This window comes from Piliocolobus tephrosceles, chromosome 10 (genome assembly GCF_002776525.5).
Source record: "Piliocolobus tephrosceles isolate RC106 chromosome 10, ASM277652v3, whole genome shotgun sequence".
Classification (NCBI taxonomy): Eukaryota; Metazoa; Chordata; class Mammalia; order Primates; family Cercopithecidae; genus Piliocolobus; species Piliocolobus tephrosceles.
The window spans coordinates 16,034,944-16,056,527 of NC_045443.1; the positions used below are offsets into that span (position 1 = coordinate 16,034,944).

The following is a 21,584-nucleotide window of genomic DNA, read 5'->3' on the forward strand; positions in this document are numbered from 1 at the left end:
GTGAGTAAAAGCTAGTTCAGAGTAACTGTGAAGATTAGATGAGGTATTATATGTACAGCAGTTGGCATGGTGCCTAGAATATAGTGAGCCACAATAAGAATTACAGACCCTTCCCTTTACACAAAATATATTAGGAATGTTGAAAAATTCTGACCTTAAAGCTAAAGAATAACTGATTGTGAACAAGGGTATTTGCTGACTGGAATATAACATAAGGTTGTGAGGGAAAAAAGTTCAAAGAGTGTAGGCAGTTGGAACCTCAGTATATGCTGGGATATAATGGAAGTTGAAACTAGACATGTATTCAATACCTTTATACTGATTTTCTTTCATATGGAAATGTGATTAAAGGTAGTTATCAATTGTTTCTTTTTTCCTTCCAGAGGGAATTTATCCATCCGAAGTTCTTTTATTTTTCAGATTCTTTTTTGATCAGCATCTTTAAAAATTAATCAATAGTCAAACAACAGAGTAGGTGTTTATTTGATAAGTCTCATTGGTACTATCCTATGACTATTTTAGATAAATAATCAGAGACAAGTGCTCATACACTATTACTTAAGAACAGTAACACTTTTTTGTCATTGCCAAAATAGACATTGGTTTCAGAATTTAAATATATAAGTTTTAATAGCAAAATTACTGTTATAATTCTCAGGTCATTTAAAAAATTTGCTTAAAAAGTTAGGCATCAGGAATAATACAAACTCACAAACTTCAGGAAATGAAGTTGTTAACACCCCTCATAAGATATGTTTTTCATAGTTTGTATCTTATCCTAGAGGTGAAACTTGAAAGTAAATGTTTCTGGGAGAGGTCATGTATTACCTTAAGTTCATGGTAAAGTATAAATGACCAATCATAGATTTTTCCTGAAATGAGACTTAAGTGGGACAGTTTGTGGTAAGAATAGGACATTGAGTACTGAGCTGTGTTAATACGGGAATAAGTTTCAGGAAAAATAGGTACAGATATTGTATAATCTTTTTTTTTTTTTTTTTTTTTGAGACGGAGTCTCGCTCTGTCGCCCCGGCTGGAGTGCAGTGACCGGATCTCAGCTCACTGCAAGCCCTGCCTCCCGGGTTTTACGCTATTCTCCTGCCTCAGCCTCCTGAGTAGCTGGGACTACAGGCGCCTGCCAGCTCACCCGGCTAGTTTTTTTTTGTATTTTTTAGTAGAGACAGGGTTTCACCGTGTTAGCCAGGATGGTCTCGATCTCCTGACCTCGTGATCCGCCCGTCTCGGCCTCCCAAAGTGCTAGGATTACAGGCTTGAGCCACCAGGCCCGGCCAGATATTGTATAATCTTAAAGTTCCATTGTTTCTCTTTTTTGAGAGCTTAATATACTTATTTAAATTTAAATGAAATAGTTTTCAAATTAAACTGTCTTGTGATATGGAAACTTTTGTCTGTTAGGTAACATCATTTATCCAAGATGTTAATTTGACTGAAAAGCATGAAAGAGAACTGATTTTTAGATGACAGCTTTCCAAAGCGTTGTTAGTTCAAGGATTAACTCACAACTTTAGGTATGGAAATATATGTGTGTGTTTTCCAAATTTGACAAGAATGTATGAACCCATATGATACTTTACCTTAAAGTTTCACTGTAATTTGTTGGCCAGAGACAGTGGCTCACTCCTGTTTCCCAGCACTTTGAGAGGTCGAGGAGGGAAGCTCACTTGAGTCCAGGAGTTCGAGACTAGTCTGAGCAACATGACAAAATCCCATCTCTATAAAAAATACAAAAATTAGCTGAGTATGGTGGTGCACGCTTATAGTCCCAGCTACTTGAGGTGGGAGGATTGCTTGAGTCCGGGAGGGGTGGAAGTTGCAGTGAGCAATGATTGTGCCATTACACTTCAGCCTGACTGTGAGAACCTGTCTCAAAAAAAAAAAAAAAAAAGTTTGACTATAATTTTAAAAAGAAATTTCACTGAGGTATAATATGTGGTGAGAACATTTAAAGTCTACTGTTAGCAATTTTCAGGAATACAATACATTGTTATTAACTGTAGTTACCATATTTTACAACAGATCTCTTGAACTAAATAGATATTCTAACTGGAATTTTTGTATCCTTTGGCCAACATCTCCCCAATCCTCTCTCCCCAGCCTCTGGTAACTACCATTCTACTGTTTCTATGAATTCAGCTTTTTTAGAGTCTACATGTTAAGTGAAATATGTGGTATTTCACTTAATGTAATACCTTCCAGTGTATCCGGAATTTATTCCTTCTGGTGGGTTCTTGGTCTCGCTGACTTCAGGAATGAAACCGCAGACTCTTGTGGTAAGTGTTACAGCTCATAAAGATAGTGCAGACCCATAGAGTGAGCAGCAGCAAGATTTATTGTGAAGAGCAAAAGAACAGAGCTTCCACAGTGTGCAAGGGTACCCAGGTTCCTGCTGCTGGCTGGGGTGGCCAGCTCTTACTCACTTATTTGGCCCCGCCCACAATCTGCTGATTGGTCCATTTTACAGAGTGCTGATTGGTCCATTTTACAGAGTGCTGATTGGTGCATTTTTACAGAGTGCTGATTGGTGTGTTTACAGTCCTTTAAGTAGACACAGAGCGCTGATTGGTGCGTTTTTACAGAGTGCTGATTGGTGCATTTACAATCCTTTAGCTAGACACAGAGTGCTGATTGGTGTGTTTTTACAGAGTGCCGATTGGTGCATTTACAATCCTTTAGCTAGACAGAAAAATTATCCAAGTCCCCACTCGACCCAGGAAGTCCAGCTGGCTTCACCTCTCACCATGATTATCTGTATTGTAAGTGACAGGATTTCCTTCTTTTTGAAGGCTGAGTAGTATTCTATTATTTAGGTATACTACATTTTCTTTGTCTATTCTTTGTTGATGGACACTTAGGTTGATTCCTTATCTTGGCTATAGTGAATAGTGCTGCAGTGAACGTGGTAGGGCAGATGTCTCTTCAACATACTGACTTCACTTCCTTTGGGTATATACCCAGTAGTGGGATTGCTGGATCATATGGTAGTTCTATTTTTAAATTTTTGAGGCACCTCTATACCATTCTTCCTAATGGCTATACTAACTTACATTTCCACCAACAGTGAACATGGGTTGCCTTTTCTCCACATCCTATCATTTTAAAAAATTATCTATTTCTGGAATTCCTACTCCTTAGATATTGGACTTTCCACAGTGATTCTCTAATTTTGTTATTTTCCCCATTTCCTATTGTATTAAATTAATTTTTTCCTCCTAGATTTTAAAATAAGTAAATGTTCATTATACCAAATTGGCAGAAACTTGTCTATAGTTTCTCCCTAACCAGTCTATCTTATCCACCAATCTGATCAAATCAATGAATGTGGTCCACTGGTATTTCAAGTCCAGAGTCTGAATTTCAGGATTCTCTGTGACCTCATATCATAGGAATAAAACATGATTGGTATGTTTGAATGAATGTCCACTATACCTGTGCAACCGTATTTTTACTCCCACATGTAACTTTTACCATTGTTACTCTGGAAACAGGCTGTCACCATTCCCAAACTGGTCTTCATATTATACTCTATGTTGGAAATGTCTGTCTTCTCCTTGATTCTCAGTTAATTTCTACTAGTCTATCAGGGCAGGGCTATCGGCTTGTTGAAACCTTCTCTGGCCAGCCTCGTCTTTTCATAGTGACAGAATTGGAGCTAGAACCCAGTTTCCTGCTTTATTCTATACTGTTATGCCCTATATTTAGCACTGCTGCTCAGATCAATTAAATGATGACTGTCAGGCCACATAACCCGGTTCTTTCCTTTTTGTCAGTGATTGCCTTCTAATTCTGTGGTTAAGTTACTCAGAGAAGGCCTCCAGCATCAAGTTGGTTGTACTAGGATAAAGCACTGTAAGACAGCTAACAAAGTGCCTGGTGGAGTTAGTGCTTCATAAACTGTTATTCATGGGTTTCAACTGCAAATCCAGTAATGATGCATATTACAGAACCAGAGAACCTAGAGTTCCCTTTCTCCAGGTCAAAGCTGTGTTCCCAGTGCTGATGCCTTGCATGTTCCTGTGAATCTCCATCTGTGGCTACCCAGTACTTGGCCTCAGTAGACAGCCTGTGGATTTGGATGTATTAGAACTATGCTGTTAAAAGTTTTACAATAGGCCGGGCACGGTGGCTCAAGCCTGTAATCCTAGCACTTTGGGAGGCCGAGGCAGGTGAATCACGAGGTCAGGAGATTGAGACCATCCTAACTAACATGGTAAAACCCCATCTCTGCTAAAAATACAAAAAATTAGCTGTGTGTGGTGGCACACGCCTGTAGTCCCAGCTACTCAGGAGGCTGAGGCAGGAGAATTGCTTGAACCTGGGAGGTGGCAGAGGTTGCAGTGAGCTGAGATCGGGCCACTGCACTCCAGCCTGGGCGACAGAGCGAGACTCCATCTTAAAAAAAAAAAAAAAAAGGGTTTTACAATAAACTCACTTGGAACTATAGTAAATTCAAAACAAAATGGGTGGGAAACTTAATGGATATTTCAACTGCCTCTTTCTTTGACTTCTTGATTCAAGACCAGAAGTACATTTCTCAAGCAACTTTTGATATGTGAATTGCTGAGGAAAACTATATAGTCCCAGCCTGGCAGGTTAAGAGTTCGTTGAAATTGTTAATGAAATGCTTCATACTGGGAACTTGGTAGAAGTACTTAGTTTCTGAAAAATCTTTTGATAATGCTTCCCCTAAGAGTTTAAGGAGAATGCCAGCAGAGTAAAAAGTACTACCTTTTTCATAGGTTTAAGCATATTAAAACAATAGCAAAAAAGATTATGATAAAACTGCTGTTCCTCCCAGAGAGGTCAGTCATTGGTTGACACCACTTTTTTTTTTTTTATGGCAGATATTTCCAAAGCTAACAAAACTCTTTGGAAGAGAGTTTGGAAAAACAATTGATGGACATCAAATTAAGGTGTTTGAAAAACTAAAGATATACTAGTTTTCCAAATAAATTGAGCTGAATTTAAAGACATGGACATCCATTGCTATGATATTTTTAAGTTTCACTATAATTTTTTGGCTTAGTATGGTGACTCATGCCTGTAATCTCAGCGCTTTGGGAGGCTGAGGTGGGTGGATCACTTGAGCCCAGGAGTTCAAGACCACCCTGGGCAACATGGCAAAACCCTATGTCTACAAAAAATATAAAAATCAGCCAGGCGTGGTGGCATGAACCTGTAGTCCCACCTACTTGGAAAGCTGAGCTGGGAGGATCGCCAGAACTCGGGAGGTGGAAGTTGCAGTGAGCAATGATTGTGCCACTGCACTCCATCCTGGGCAACAGAGTGAGACCCTGTCTCAAAAAAATTTTTCACTATAATTTTTAAGAAGAAATTTCATTGAGGTATGTGTACAGTACTATGTACTAATTTTAAATGTATAGATTAGTTTTCAAGTATCTGTACAAGAGTTTCAGTGTAATTTGATTCATATGTTTTTATTAGTGGGATTTTAAATATTTACATTTTAAAGTTGGGGAAGATAAAATACTTCCTAGTCTGCCATTTTATTTTTATGAAGAAGGTTGCTACTAGAATCTTTTCATATTGGTTTCTATATGTTGTTTGTTGTTGTGTAATATATTACTCCAAAATTTAGGGGCCTGAAACAGTAAGTATTTATTATCTCACAACATTTCTCTGGGTCAAAAATTTGAGAATGGCTTAGCTGGGTAGTTCTGGCTTGGGGTCTCTCATGAGGTTGCAATGAAGTTATTGGCCCAGACAGCCATTACCTGAAGGTTAGGCTGGAGCTGGAGGATCTGATTCCAGAGTGGCTCACCCATATGGTTGGCAGCTTAGTGCTGGCACCTGGTGAGAGGCCTCAGCCCCTTTACCATGTGAACACCCTCCTAGGGTTGCTTGAGTGTCCTTATGACGTGGCAACTGGCTTTTCCCAAGGTGAGTGATCCAAGTAGGAAGGCAAAAGCCACCATGTGTTTTCTTACCAAATGTTGAAGTCACACGCGAATGTTTCCACAATCTCTTCTTGGTTACATAGGTCAGCTCTATTAATTATGGAAGGGGCATGAATACTAGGAGGAGAGAATCCTCATGGGTCATTTTTGAGGCTAGCTACCAGTTTCCCTTACTTGCTATGTTAATTATTTTAACTTGCTTTTGTATAAGTTTCTTATACAAACTTTTGAAAAAGTTTCTTATACAAACTTTTGCTAAAGATTTCAAACACTCAGAAAAGTAGGACTAGTATAAAGAACACTCAAATATCTGTCATGACCTAACACAATAATTTACTCTTTGTGTTGGCAGTTTTTTCTGCAATATCTTACATTAAAATTACAGACATTTTGGAAAACATTTTACTATATGATCTGGCCCTTGCTGCCCTCTCTTTCTTTCACTCATAAACATAAAAAAGTTTGCACTTTAAAGAAATTAATGTATTTTCTTAAACACCATAACATTGTCACAGTAGCCAAATTTGAAATAATTCCTGGTTAACATCTAATACTGAGACCATATTTAAATTTCTCTAGTTGTCCCCAAAATGTAATGTATTTTATAGCTGGTTAATCCAAGCCATAATACCAGTGAAGACTATGTATTTTATTCAGTTGTGTTTGTCTTCCTTTACAGCAGAACTCCCTTTTTTACTATCATGATACTGGGTTATGTTTTCTGTAGATTGTCTCACCATCTGGATTTGTCTAATTATTTTCTCATGATGTCATTTAACTTATTTCTCCATCTTCTGTCTTGTCTTATCTTGTCCTGTCCTTTCTTTTTTTTTGAGATGGTGTCTTGCTCTGTTGCCCAGGCTGGAGTACAGTGGCATGAACATGGCTCACTGAAGCCTCAAGCTCCTGGGCTCAAACAATCCTCCCACTCAGCCTCCTGTATAGCTGGGACCACTGGCATGCACCAGCACGACCTGGCTAATTTTTAAATTTTTTGTAGAGACAGGGTCTCACCATATTGCCCAGGCTGATCTCCAACTCCTGGGCTCTAGCGATCTTCCCACCTTGGCTTTCCAAAGTGATGATGGACGTGAGCCACTGTGCCCACCCTGTATTTTCTTTAATTTGGAAGTTATACCTAAGACTTGATTCGATTCAGATTAAACAGTTCTGGTAAAAGTACTTCAGAAGCGATGCTGTGTATTTTAAATATCACATCATGAGGCACAGAATGAGTGCCTGGCGATCCCATTATAAGTGAAGTTAAGTTTGATCATTTGCTTAAGGAGATTATAGCCACATCCACCAGTAGTATAGTTCCAGTTTCCCCTCCTTGACCTGCATGTCGTGTATGAGTTGATACTCCAATACCATGTGAATGTCTTGTTTTTCATTGACTTTTCACCCAGTTTCTTTAGCATCCATTGATAATACCAAATGTATTATTTCATTAAGTGTAACAACATAATGTAGTTTGCTTTAATTTGATTATTATGTTGTTAAATTACATGTTTTTCTTCTCCGTTCTCCTTTGATGGTTAACACTAAGCTGCACAATCTTTGTGGTTTTGGATCCTTTTCCTTGCCCCAGATGTCCCTTTCTTTTTATGTTTGTTTATCAAGTAGTAGTTGCTTAATGAATCTTGGGTAAGTGAATGGCTATATTTCCTTTATTCTGGTGTATCAGGGCTTCCCCAAACTACCAGCTCCCTTTTTCATTAAGTTATGTGTTGTCGTCCTCAATTCATCAAATATTTGTAGATCATTTGCTATGCGTCAGTTAAGTACAGTGATGAGGAGCTGGGTTGTTATTAATGAGGTAGTCTGAATACCTTTGTTTTGAAGCTCTAGTATCTTGTTTGCAACATCCAAGTAGGTAATTCAACTATCACAACATAACCACTGGATTATGTACCAGGGCCTGATAGACAGTAAAACACCTAAATATTTATTGACTGACTTGGGTAAGAGTTGTAATATCAATCTGTTAAGGTTCAGTGGAGCCCAGAGGAAGACTTAGTGGTTGAAGAGCTGGGGAAAGTTGCTCAGAAATGACATTGACTTGGATATTTGGTAGAGTGACTTAGCATGCAAACTAGACACTTTTGACAGTAAAAAGGGAGGACTAAAAATACTTAAAATTATATAATTAAAAACATTGAATGATACATTGCCTTTATTTTATTAGTAGATCTTCTGTTCAAGAGAAAATAGTTCCGTTCAAACACTAAAAAATTCATTCTAACACTAAAATATACTCATGTACATCAAAGCCAAAAAATTTATTCATATTATCTCAGCATTATAAAACAACATAAGTTGAATTATTACTCTGCTTTAATTAGCTTCTTAGCTGTATCAGTCTGTGTGTCAAAGTTGCATTTTGTGTTTATTAAGTTTAAAATTCTTGGTAGTTTTCAACTGATTCTTATCCATGAAACATGTTTTTAAAATTAAGAAAATATTTTCTCTACAAGTGTTGAGGTACTTGGTAAGTTTAGCACATTCTATAAATGGAGGATATTTTCAATTCACATTTTTTTTAATTGAAATGTGTAAATATTTTACCAGAAATGTTTTCACAGCTAATATATTTATGCCTCCATTCTGAGATAAAATAGTAAATATTTTTATAAGACAAAACTTGTCAAATAAGATGTCTCTGTTTATGATCCTTTTGGATATTTTGCTAATTCAAATACTGTAAAATTATAAGTCTTCTCAATTTCATTTCTTTCCAGTACAGAATATAAGTTTATCTAATTTAAAATAGGAGCTTGGGGTAGCTAGTCTCCAGAGATGGACCACGTCTCTGGTACTGATGCCTTTGTGTAGTCCTGTGTTGCATTAATTCTGGGCTGGCCCTGTAACTCACTTTAACCAATGAAATATGGCAGAAGTGATGCTCTACAGCTGCTTTAACAATTTTGGGTGCTCTGACTGCCTATTAAGAAATTCAGCTACCTTGTTGGAAAAGGCACTTGGAAAGGGAGAGGTCTGAGGACTACATGGAGAGAAAGAAGACTTAATGTCGCAGCAGAGCCCAGTCTTCCAGCTGCACCCTCCAAGGTATCAGAAATGTGAGTGAAATCTTGTATGTCCTAATCCCAGCCACCATTTGACTTTAGCCACACAAGAGATCTCAAGTGAAAGCAGCAGCACAACCACTCAGCTGAGCCCCAGTCAACCTATCAGGAGAAATAAAATGATTGCTGTTTTTAGCCACAATGTTTTGTGGTGGTTGTTATGTAACAAAAGATAGACAAAACAGGCAAGTTGAAGTATTCCAAAGTGCAACTTTAGAATTTTAAAATTAACCCCGTGTACGCTATTTGAAATATCATTATTTTATTTGTTCAAATCCATTCTTTTGTAGGAGTAAATTTTATGTCTCCCTCTTTGCAAAATTGTCATCAGTAATTGTAGTTCACTAACAGTTTCAAAAACAAGAGGCTTTGGTGTTTTATTTATTTAACTTTTTTTTTAATAAAAGATTTTCAACTGATTTTTTTAAGAAAAGCCAACATTTAAAGGTCTTATTTAGAAGATAGTTCAAGACCGGTGTACATCAGCTTAGATTGATTGACAGAATGGCTCCTAACTCTTCGAAGAGTCAGATGTTTCTAGTATTCAACTGATGAGAATCAGCAAAGAGAGAGTGCATATTGCCGTGAAGAAAGATTTATGTTTAATTTAATGCCACCGTTTTCACAAAGATCAGATCGTTCCTTTATTCTGTGTATAAATAAAATGTTTAAAATTTCACAATGACAGTTTTTATTTTAGTTGTTGGACTATGGAAGCATATTTGGATGAAATTATGAATTATGTGTCTGTCACAAAGAGATCCAGGTATATTTCTGTTCCATAGGTTTCCTAATTTAATAAGAACATGTTTTTATCATGCTACTACAAGAAAATTTGTATCCATGTTATCACTGCAAAATCACATAATTATGTGTTTTATTCTAACCTCTTTAACTGAATTTATAGTGGTAGTCACAGCAATCTCAGTTATTTTACCTTCAGCAAAATAGACTTTTGGTTTTTTTATTTGCTAAATTAGATTTTTAAAATGAGTCAATATTCAAATTAATTTAACTGATGTTCTGTTTGAAGCACCTATGACTCTGCTATGAAACTGGTATTTTCTAGTATTTTGTGAATCTTCTGCTAATGGAGCCAACAACTTAATAACTATTGCTTTCCTTATGTTATGTTATGTTATGTTATATTTTTTGAATTTGAGATGGAGTTTTACTCTGTCACCTAGGCTGGAGTACAGTGGCATGATGTTGGCTCACTGCAACCTCCACTTCCCGGGTTCAAACGATTCTCCAGCCTCAGCCTCCCAAGTAGCTGGGACTACAGGTGCATGCCACCACACCCAGCTAATTTTTTGTATTTTTAGTAGAGACAAGGTTTCACCATGTTAGTCAGGATGGTCTCGATCTCCTGACTTCGTGATCTGCCCGCCTCGGCCTCCCAAAGTGCTGGGATTACAGGTGTGAGTCACCGCATCCAGCCTTCTTACACATACACTAGAAAATTTAGACGCAGCTGGAAACCATCATTCTTAGCAAACTATCACAAGAAGAGAAAACCAAACACCGCATGTTCTCACTCATAGGTGGGAACTGAGCAATGAGATCACTTGGACTCGGGAAGGGGAACATCACACACTGGGGCCTATCGTGGGGAGGGGGGAGGGGGGAGGGATTGCATTGGGGAGTTATACCTGATATAAATGATGAATTGATGGGTGCTGACGAGTTGATGGGTGCAGCACACCAACATGGCACAGATATACATATGTAACAAACCTGCATGTTATGCACATGTACCCTAGAACTTAAAATATAATAAAAAAAAAAAAAAGAAAATTTAGATCTAAAAGTGAGCAATATTTAGAATATAGTCACTTATCTAAATGAAAGTCATGCTCAGAGTTTTCTGTAACTGTGTCTTCTGAAGATGTGTTAAATTGCTATCTTTGGACACAGGTATCTTAACTACTAATTTTTTGGGGTAGATAGTGATGCTTTTTAGCAGATTTAGGTCATCCTGGAGTCTGATATGTATGTATAGATGGATAGATAGATAGATAACTTTGGTTTCTGTGGCTCGTGGCAAATGTTGAAAAATATTTTGTGCAAATTACAAATAATCAACTTTCTTGAGAAATGGGAATTTGGAGTAAAATTTTTTCTTAAACATACTTTTTTTGAGGTCATTGTTACTGATAGCTTTTGTTGTTGCTGCAGAATTAAAAACCCTGACCCAAAGTAAATAGTTTTAGATTTACAGAATTTGATAAATCATATAGTTTTCTGTAGTGGTTGTACTAATTTGCATTCCTATTAGCAGTGTAAAAGTGTTCCCTTTTCACCACATTCATATCAACATCTATTGTTTTTTGACTTTTTAATTATGGTCATTCTTGCAGGAGTAAGGTGGTGTCTTATTGTGGTTTTAATTTGCATTTCCCTGATAATTAGTAATTGAGCTTTTTTTAATATGTTGGTCATTTGTATATCTTTTTTGAGAAATATCTATTCATGTCCTTTGTCCACTTTTAATGGGATTATTTGTTTTTTTTCTTGCTGATTTGTTTGATTTCCTTGTAGATTCTGGATGCTATTCTTTTGTCAGATGCATAGTTTGCGAATATTTACTCCCACTTTGTGGGTTGTCTATTAACTTTGCTGATTTTTTTTTTTTTTTTGCTGTGCAGAAGCTTCTTAGTTTAAGTATGTCCCATTTATTTATTATTTTTTTTGTTGCATTTGCTTTTGGGGTCTTAGTCATGAATTGTTTACCTAAGCTAATGTCTAGAAGAGTTTTTCTCATGTTATCTTCTAGCTCTTCTAGCATTTTTATGGTTTCAGGTCTTAGATTTAAGTCTTTCATCCGTCTTGAGTTGATTTTTATATAAGGTGAGAGATGGGGATCCAGTTTCATTCTTATACATGTCGCTTGCCAGTTTTCCTAGCACCATTTATTGAATAGAGTAGCCACGAATATTCTGAGTACCCTCAGTAATCAGTGAATGCCTGGCATGCTGGGAGAGTTTTGTTATGTCTAGGAGAGTGAGGAAGAGAGTCAAGTTTTGGTTTCCTTTTAGAGTGAACCACTTGGTAAAGTAACACTGTTCACTGCACCGGGCTCTCACATGCTGTGCGACCTTGCTGGAGTCTCCCAAATACATCTTGGTGTATTTTCAACTTTGTTAAGAAATGAAATGTAGAAGATGATGCTAGCACAGAGGGGACAGGAGGCATAAACCGGGCTTGTCTTGGGCAACCCAGGATTAGGTGGTCACCCTAGTCAGGACCAAAAGCTCAGCAGTAGTTGGACCATATTGGGAAGAACTATCAAATTTGACTTCAGTAGTTACTTGGAGCATAGAGTGGTTGGGGAGAGGGACAGCGAGGTCAGCCCTGACAGTGTGTTCTAATCTGTAAACTCTTCCACAGAGAGACTTACCTGAGGCTGTTTATGGGTAGTGAGCAGAGGAAGCTCTTATTTGAATTTTGTGCTTTGTGAATCTGACAGATGCTTCTGGATCTTTGACTTTTCACTCTCCAGGTGGGAATAATAGCACCAGAGATTGAGTAGCTCTTATTTGTTTGAAGACAAATTTTAAATGCAGAATAGAAAAGCTATAGTCAGTTGATTGATGAGATTTTGACCCCTCTCCGCTGTGCTTCGTCTAGTGATTTGCTATAGGCCACCACCTGCTCTTGCTTGAGCTTCCTCCTTGGCTTTCCCACCACAGCCAGAGGGATTATTTTAAAATGTAAATCAGATCATTTCAGCCCTTGCTGAAAATTCTCTAAAAGGCTTACCGTCTTACACGGGAAAACCTGCTGAAAAAGTCTCCTTAAGGACCTTTTGAACCCTATTGGCCATGGCTCACCATATGCAGTATATTTTATATTGCCACATGGTACACACCACACGGTACACACGGGATTGAAACAGAACTTCCACGAATGATCCTACCTGTATAACATGCATCATATCTTGACATTTTCTATTTTTCTGTTTCTTTTTTAAAAATGCTCTTTGCCACTGACAAAACTGATTTCATGACATATCCGTGGGTTATTACCCTCCTTTTGGAAAACATTTGGCCGTTGCCGCCTTCTCTTCCATTTCCCATACCTGGCCTTGCCTACTTTCCTCTGATTACACTGTGTCCCTGCTTTGCCTTAGATACGACTATTCACTTTTGCCTTCTCCTCTTTCTGTTACCGGAAAGAGGTCCTGATGCAGACCCCAGGAGAGCGTTCTTGGATCTTGTGCAAGAAAGAATTTAGGGGCGAGTTCAGAGTAAAGTTAAAGCAAGTTTATTAAGAAAGTAAAGGAATAAAAGAATGGCTACTCCATTCTTTTATTTAACCCCTGAGGGCTGCTGATTGCCTATTTTTAATAGTTATTTCCTGATGATATGCTAAACAAGGAGTGGATTATTCATGCCTCCCCTTTTTAGACCCTATAGGTCTAAAAATATTCCTGCTGTTGCCATGGAATTTGTAAACTGTCATGGCACTGGCGGGAGTATAGCAGTGAGGAGGACCAGAGGTCAATCTTGTAGCCATTTTGGTTTTGGTGGGTTTTAGCTGGCTTCTTTACTGCAACCTGTTTTATCAGCAAGGTCTTTAGGACCTGTATCTTGTGCTGACCTCCGGTCTCATCCTGTGACTAAGAATGCCTTCACCTTCTGGGAATGCAGCCCAGTAAATTTCAGCCTCATTTTACCCAGCCCCTATTCCAGATGGAGTTGCCCTGGTTCAAATGCCTCTGACATTTCTGCCTAGAACACTGTTTCCCTAGATGATGGCCTCATTGCTTATTTCACCTGGTGCCCTGTTCAAATGTTTTACCATCAGATTTTCCTGGCCCATGCCCATCCTACATTCTCCATTTTCTTATCCTATATGACTTTTCATTGTAGCTCAGATGTATAATATAGTTAATAGATATTTATGTGTTTATCTCTTATTAGGAAAGGCCTGTGAGAGTAAGGATTTTGTTCTTTTCAGCACTGCTCAATCTGCAGAGCCTCCAGTGGTGTCTGGCGCCATTGTGGATAGCCCTTTGATATTACTTGAATGAATGAATGGTATTCATAGACATACTTGCATTTATCAAACTCTCCAGGAGGTTTTCTGTCCCTTGTCTGTCTTGTATCTTGTTTAAGTCTTGACTTTGGGTAGAGATCCCTGCAGACTCTCTAAACAAGGCTGGAGCCATTTGATCTAGAACTTTTGGGTCCTATGCACTTTGAGCATGGACTAGAGGGGAATGTTGGCCCAGGGACGGTCTGTGTCCTTGGCCCCACAGACCCCTGCCCATGTAGAGGAGCACAGCTATGGGTGAGCTAGAGCAGGCTCTTAAATAGAGCGTGGGCCCATCTCATCCCCTTGTAATGTTAGTGTCATGTAGGAGCAATATAATGATCAGTTTCTACCTGGGGGCCTGTGGTGAACATTTTGGTGATCTTTTCTGTGGGAACAGAAACGGCATTCTGATATCATCATTTCTGCCTGACATTGTGTAGCTGTGTCAGGCTGGCTTTCTGGAACAGTTCAGTGGCCAAAGATTGATCACGAAGGGTTTAGAGCTGTGAAAATGCCCCAGGTAGGTGTTGTATGATGCTGGTGCCTGGATCACAGACAGCTGCCTTACTGGTTTACCTACTATAGTCTGCCTTTCATTCTACCTGTCCTTCACACTGCTGCCTGGCAGTTCCTCTTAATTCAAGAGTTAAGTATTATTATGTGTTATATTTCCCGCTCAATAAGATAATGCATGGTCTTTGTAAGAATGTTTAAGTATTAGGGGAATATATAACATGAGAAAGTAGGAATATAATCTTATCTCTGAAGAGAAACACTTCTATGAATTTGGCATATATTTTTTTTTTTTTTTGCAAATACACCAACAGATACATGTTTTGTATTTTTTGTTTTTATTAACAGTTTTATTTTAAAAAGCACACTGCTGTGCATATTTCTTATTTTTACTGAGTAACAGTACTTACTGATGTACCTCGTTTTTTTTTTTTTTTTTTTTTGAGGCGGAGTCTTGCTCTATCACCCAGGCGGGAGTGCAGTGGCACAATCTCGGCTCACTGCAAGCTCCACCTCCCGGGTTCAAGCGATTCTTCTGCCTCAGTCTCCAACTAGCTGAGACTACAGGCTTGCGCCACCATGCCCAGCTAATTTTCGTATTTTTAGTAGAGACGGGGTTTCACCATATTGGCCAGGCTGGTCTCGAACTGCTGACCTTGTGATTTGCCTGCCTCGGCCTCCCAAAGTGCTGGGATTACAGGCGTGAGCCACTGCATGCAGCCTGTACTTCGTTCTTTTTAATGGCTGAATTGTATTCCGTATTACGGATTTGCTGTATGTTATTGAACTGGACATGGATCTTGGTGTCATTTGCAACAGTGCTATCATAAATGCCTTTTCATATTTGCATTTGCAGACTTATAAAAGTATTTCCATGGGACATATTCTGTGTGCCGATTACTTTTTTAAAATACTCCTTTAATTCTGTTACAGCCCTGTTTGGAAATCTTCTGTGACTTCTGGTCACCTGTATCATAAAGCCTAGACTAGAGCCTAGAGCCAATAGAAACATAACGTGAGACATGGAGTCGTTTTAAATTTTCAAGTGTGCACATTATAAAAAAATAAAAAAGGAACAGGTGAAATATTTTAATAGCATTTTACTTAGCCAAATGTACCCCAAATATTATAATTTCACTGTGCAATCAATGTTAAAACGTAAGTAGATATTTCACATCCTTCTTTTTGTACTGAATCTTTGAAATCTGTGTATTTTACACTTAAAACACATCTCAATTTGGACTATCCACATTTCAAGGCTCAGGTAGGCACACGTGCGTGGTTACTGATTGGACAGCCCATGCCTGCACTCAACCTGGTGCTTACGGCACTTTACAAATAAGGCACAGTTGGTCACACAAGCCACATTCAGTCACATTTAGCCAACCTGCTTTTGCTTCTGACAGCCCCACAACCTTGCAGTGCTTCCTGTCTATTTTTCCTGCATCCTGCACAGTTTTTTGGGCAGGGTTTCTCAGCTTTGGTACTGTTGACGTTTGGGACCACATAATTCTAAGTTGTGGGTGCCTTGTAGGATGTTGAGCAGTATCCCCTGGCCTCTACCCACTAGATACAAGTGGCACCTTCTCTAGAATCCCCCTACCCCATCTGTGGCAACCAGAAATGTCTCTAGACTGAGAATGCTTTAGGGTGAATCAGAAATCTCTACTTATCCATTAGGGTTGTTTTAGCCAACTGGATAAGCCTACTGTGACCTACCCTTCCTCTGAACTGGACGTCTTATCCAGCCAGTGTGGTAAATTTTTATTTTTGTGTATTAGGAACAAAGTTAAAATCAAAATAGAAAATGTACCTCCTTTCGTAGGGTTATTGTTTGGTGTTCCATGTTTTAGAAATGCTGTGAAAAATACAGGAACTTCTGTAGAAACACAAATGAAAATGATGGAAAGGCTAGAAAGTACAGTTGCACTAAGACTTGAACCAGAAAATAATAATAGTAAATTGTGAGAAGAGTATTTGAGGACAAATTTATAACCAACATAAGGGCCTAAAAACCACCAAAATGACATACTAAGATAAATAGTGGGACTTTCTTCATTGGAGAATTTTAAGAGAAGAGTGTCATTGCCTTCCAATTATGGTTTCATGTCTGTTCTCCCCAAAGGCATGTGTACTTAAAACCCCTTTTGGCCCCATAAGAAGATTCTTTGGTCCTGATGAGATTATGTGCATTAGAATCACTTCTCCTGGAAAGGAGACGCTAAAGGGTACTTGAATAAAATATTAAAAATTATGAAGGACATAACAAAGGCCAATCAGTCCTTTCTTTTCCCCAGACCCCATAATATGAGAACATGGGTTATTTGATGAAATTAAAGAGTAGCAAATTAAGTGCTAATAAAACGAGATAGTCACTTACATAATTCATTGCCATGGGAGGTCACAGAGGCAAATTTTGTGGCTATATTAAATATGGGGCTGGATAATTTTATGACCGCTAATGATATTTTTAGCAGTCAAGGCTGATACTGTGAGAGAAGAAATCCTATTACATTCTCCAGTAGATGGTTTGCAGGGACCTCTGGCAAGAGGTTTCTGAGAAGTGCAAGAGCAGACCTTGTGAGTTCTAACCTTTGGTGTACTCAAAATTGATTTTTAAGGTGAAAGTTCTCAGGCATCCCATTCATACTTCAGTGGCACCTTTTCTTGTAGAGATCCAAAAGCCCTTTGTAGTCAGAAGCAGTGGAGAAAGACATTGCCCAGAATTAAATCCTTTCTGGTCTTTGGGAACCACTCGACTTATTTATCATATGCCACCTGTGTGTCAAGTCCTTCGCTTGGAGTTTTAACAAAGCATTCCGGGACATAAACATGTGGACACATCAGTGGCGTTCTGAGTGAAGGGGGTGTACTAAAGGTACAATGCAGAGTTGCGTGGGAGCACAAAGAAGCAAAGGGATGTCTCAACCTGTGAGGTGCAGGGAAGGCTCCCAGAGAAGGTGACATTTGAACCGAGTCTTAAAGGATGAGCAGCAGTTCACTGTTCGGCAAGGCCGGGAAGGGTATTCTTGGTAGAAGGAGCAGTCCGCATGTACAGATCCGGAGACAGCCTGGCATCATGTGTCAGGGAACTGCCAGTAGATTAGGAAGGTTGCACCACAGAGGCAGAGGACCGGTGAGGAAGGAGCGGGGGCTTGAGAAGGAGGAAGGAGCCGGATGGTGAAGGAAGAGGCTTGTGTTTGCCTGAGACCCCTCTTCAACAGTGGTGCCACTGTTTCCAGTGGCGACAGTAGTGGTGAGTTGGGAGTAAAGAAGGGAAGGACTTCAGGGCTGTCCCGTGATCGATAAAGGACAGCCTCTCAAAGCCTTGCCCAGCTGAGTAACAGGCCTACCTCTTTTTGATCATGGTCAAGAATTAGTTGGCAGTGAGCCTTGGAGTTCACATACTCTTTGCTTCACTCATTTTCCTATATCTGCCTGAAACAGTCTTTACCATGAACCCAATCACCATTATCAATCATCTGAGAAAAAAGAAAAAAAGAGCCTCCTAGGGCTGGGTGCGGTGACTCATGCATAATCCCAGCATTTTGGGAGGGCGAGGCAGGTAGATCACTTGAGGTCAGGAGTTCGAGATCAGCCTGGCCAACAGGGTGAAACCGCGTCTCTACTAAAAATACAAAAATTAACCTGGCATGGTGGCGCACCCTGTAGCCCTGGCTCCTTGGGAGGCTGAGGCGTGAGATCGTTTGAACCCGGGAGGTGGAGGTTGCAGTGAGTCAAGATCGCACCACTGCATTCCAGCCTGGGCGACAGAGAGAAACTGTGTCCCCCGAAAAAAAAAGCCTCTCCTGTGTTTGAGTAGGGGGCGTTTCTTACAGGTCTTAGATAAATTGGGACGAAGTCTAGTGTGTCTGGTCTGATTTTCTCGGGCGCTGCTAGAACAAAAACAGCTCTTGTGTGGGAAAGCAGAGGCAGATTTCATCGGCCTGACCCCAGACTCCCATTTTCTCTCTGAAGCTGGCTCAGCAAACAAGCAAAAAAAAACATACAATATCTTTGAGGAGCAGGAGCAGATGGATTGAAATGTTAAAAATCTGGTTTGTTAAATGATTTCAGCTAACAAAATAATTAGAGAGAAAAAGAAGCACCCAAACTCTTTTCCTTCTTCAGTGAAATTTAAATAAGAATATCATTATTAATCACTTAGAGTCCAACTTGCAATTTCTGTACCTTTAATACTGATACTTTTAAGAAGAATGAAATGAAAATGAGAGAAAGAACATCATCTGTAAACATGAGTTTAGATGCAAATACTTAAATTTGTATTGTTACATGATATAGTATGTGATCAGCAGTTTTCTTCATTGCATTATAAAGAGTTCTGTAATTATTGCATTTTTTCTAATGGATAACTTTTTCTACAGTACTTTTTTAAGGCTCTTTTCAAAACATGGAATTGCTGGAAAGATATAGAAGTGAGGTTAGTTATAGAAGGTAAATAATGTTCATGTCCAATTTACTGTGAGGCCACCTATGTTATAGGATATTGGTGGATGACGTTGAAATACATGTACCAAACACTGTTTGATGTTAGACACCCAAAGATGGGTAAGATCATGGCTGGCAGTGTACTAAGTACAACAAATGGTTTCACCAGGAATCCTTGATGAACTGATTACAAGTTCTGTAGTAGAGATTTATCTAATGTTAGCTCTGTCTGGGGAGCTGACAGTGTTTTCACAACAGCTAATATTTAGACTAGGTCTGAAAGTAGAAATTACAGTTAACTGGAAGAGAAGAGAGAGTAGATCAAGGTAGGAGAGAGCATTTCAGAACAAAAGCAACAGAGATCTCTCCTGAAACTTTAAATAATTTGTTTTTTCTTTTTTTCTAATTTCTGTTATATCAGTCAATGTTTTTATTTCTAATACATTTTGAAAATTTTTTCTTTGAAGAAAGAATGGGCTGTATCCTGTCAGCGTGCAGTAGGTATTAATCTTGCCAGTAAGCGGGTAGTGAGCACAGTTTCTGTAATTCCCACCATTAGTTCACTTAAGTATTTATTAATCATTTGCTCTCCTGGATTGGACACTCACAAATAAGTCTTTGCTGTCAGAGGTGAGGTGCGTGGCATGGGTAACACACATTTCCTCGATTGTTAAGCGTGTCTGTGTGATGAATCAATACAGGTTCTTCCAGTTCCAAATGTATAGGTTGGTACAGAAGCAATTGTGGTTTTTGCCTTTGAAAGTAATCCAGTGATTTTGCATGAAGTATGCCTTTTGTTGACTGGGCTTCCATCAGCAAGGCTGTTTATTTATTGTGGTACAAAAAAGAAACATAAGCTTTAAAAAAAGGTTGATGTCAAGTGATAAATGTATCCTTTCAAGGACCATGTAAAAATAGGTGACTATATTTAATGAAACTTTAGGTTTCAAAAAGTGTTTTTTCTGTCTTAGACCTTAGCTGGATCTCCAAAATACAAGTGAATCACCCGGCAGTTCTGAGGCGTGCGGAACAAATCCAGGCTCGCAGAACGGTGAAAAAGGAGTGGCAGGTAAGGGTTCTTCTTGAGCATTCTGTGCCTGTATTTTACAATGCATGGTCTCTTCCCTCAAGGCAACAATATTGAATTTCGCTCAAGATGCATCTAAACTTAAAAGATTGCAGCTGTCCATGACTTATTTTAATAATTCATATATGATGATGATGGGTTGGAGAAAGATAACACATTTATCCAAACAAGTTAAAAATCTTATCACTCTTGAGTGGCAAAACCGCAAATGAATTTGAGGCATCTTTATTCATGAGTGAATTAAATGGCATATTTTCTCAACACATTTATTCAGTTTTTTAGACATGCCTTCTTTGGTTGTCTTCTATTTTAATTTTAAAGCCCTAACATCTAAACTTGATGCGTCCACTCTTGAGGCCCTTAGGTTTAAGAGTTGACCTTTCTTGACCATCGTGTTTACCTTACTATTACTTTCCATAAATCATTTTTCAAAATTCCAAAAATGATGTTTCGTAGAGTACTTGTGGTCAGCATTTTTTTCAGTGTATCCCAACCAAAGACGTGCTGTGTAAGATTAAAAGGATTTCAGAGTTCATTTCACACGTGAGGCAGAATACTGTGATTGAATCCTTGAGAGTGATAGTTCACATTTTGCTCATCCTTAGAAATATTCTGATGGAAAAGATAAAAGAAAATTCATCAGATTGAGTTGTGAAATATGAATATTGTTTTAAAAATGGAATTGGATTAAATTGAAAAATAAAAAATAAAAAAACTTGGAAACTTTAAAAAATAATAATCTCATCCCAGATCCCAGAGCGGGAGGTAAAATGTAAGATAGAAACCTTCTTTCGGAGTTCTTCTATGTCAGGGTGGCTCTGATGGGCTCTCCGTTTGGCTGAGATGGAGTAGTCAGAAGTGGGGAGACATGGGCTAATAGGGGTTTCAATTTGGGATATCTGTGGGAGAAAAAAAATGTTTAAGGCCACTCTTCCTCCATTTTATTTTGGGCAGTGTTCATCTTGTTAGTGGCTCTTGAGCTGTGTTTATATCATATATCAGAATATTCCATAGAACAGTGTGGACATAAGATATTAACACCCATACTTGTCTAATGCTTCTCTACTAACCAACTGGGTTGGAGGTTTGTTTGTTTGTTTATTTATTTATTAAATTTACTTTGTTTTCACTTTTCTTTAAACCAGGCTGCTTGGCTCCTGAAAGCTGTTACCTTTATAGATCTTACTACACTTTCAGGCGATGATACATCTTCCAACATTCAAAGGCTCTGTTATAAAGCCAAATACCCAATCCGGGAAGATCTCTTAAAAGCTTTAAATATGTATGATAAAGGTAATGTTGTTGGTGTGATCTGTGTGGTGTTTACTGCTTACAATACTGATTACTAGATCTGAGAGGACTTAAGATACAACTGCTAATGATAGCGGTGACAGAATCCATGATAGAAACTCTTGCTGTGTATACATGGACAGATTCTTCTCTGAAAAACAGCAGGAAGAGAATCTGAGTCTT

At 38.6% G+C, this 21,584-nt stretch overlaps 1 protein-coding gene across 2 annotated transcripts in view; it reads left to right on the forward strand.

Annotated features, from left to right (window-relative positions):
• Window positions 1-21,584, forward strand: part of DERA (deoxyribose-phosphate aldolase) — a 149,179-nt gene that overhangs the window by 18,437 nt on the left and 109,158 nt on the right. For both annotated transcript variants that reach the window (XM_023226206.1, XM_023226207.1), the window contains exons 2-3: window positions 19,996-20,093; window positions 21,257-21,404. In XM_023226206.1, coding sequence (XP_023081974.1) covers window positions 19,996-20,093; window positions 21,257-21,404 — 246 coding nt within the window. The remainder of the gene's footprint in view (window positions 1-19,995; window positions 20,094-21,256; window positions 21,405-21,584) is intronic.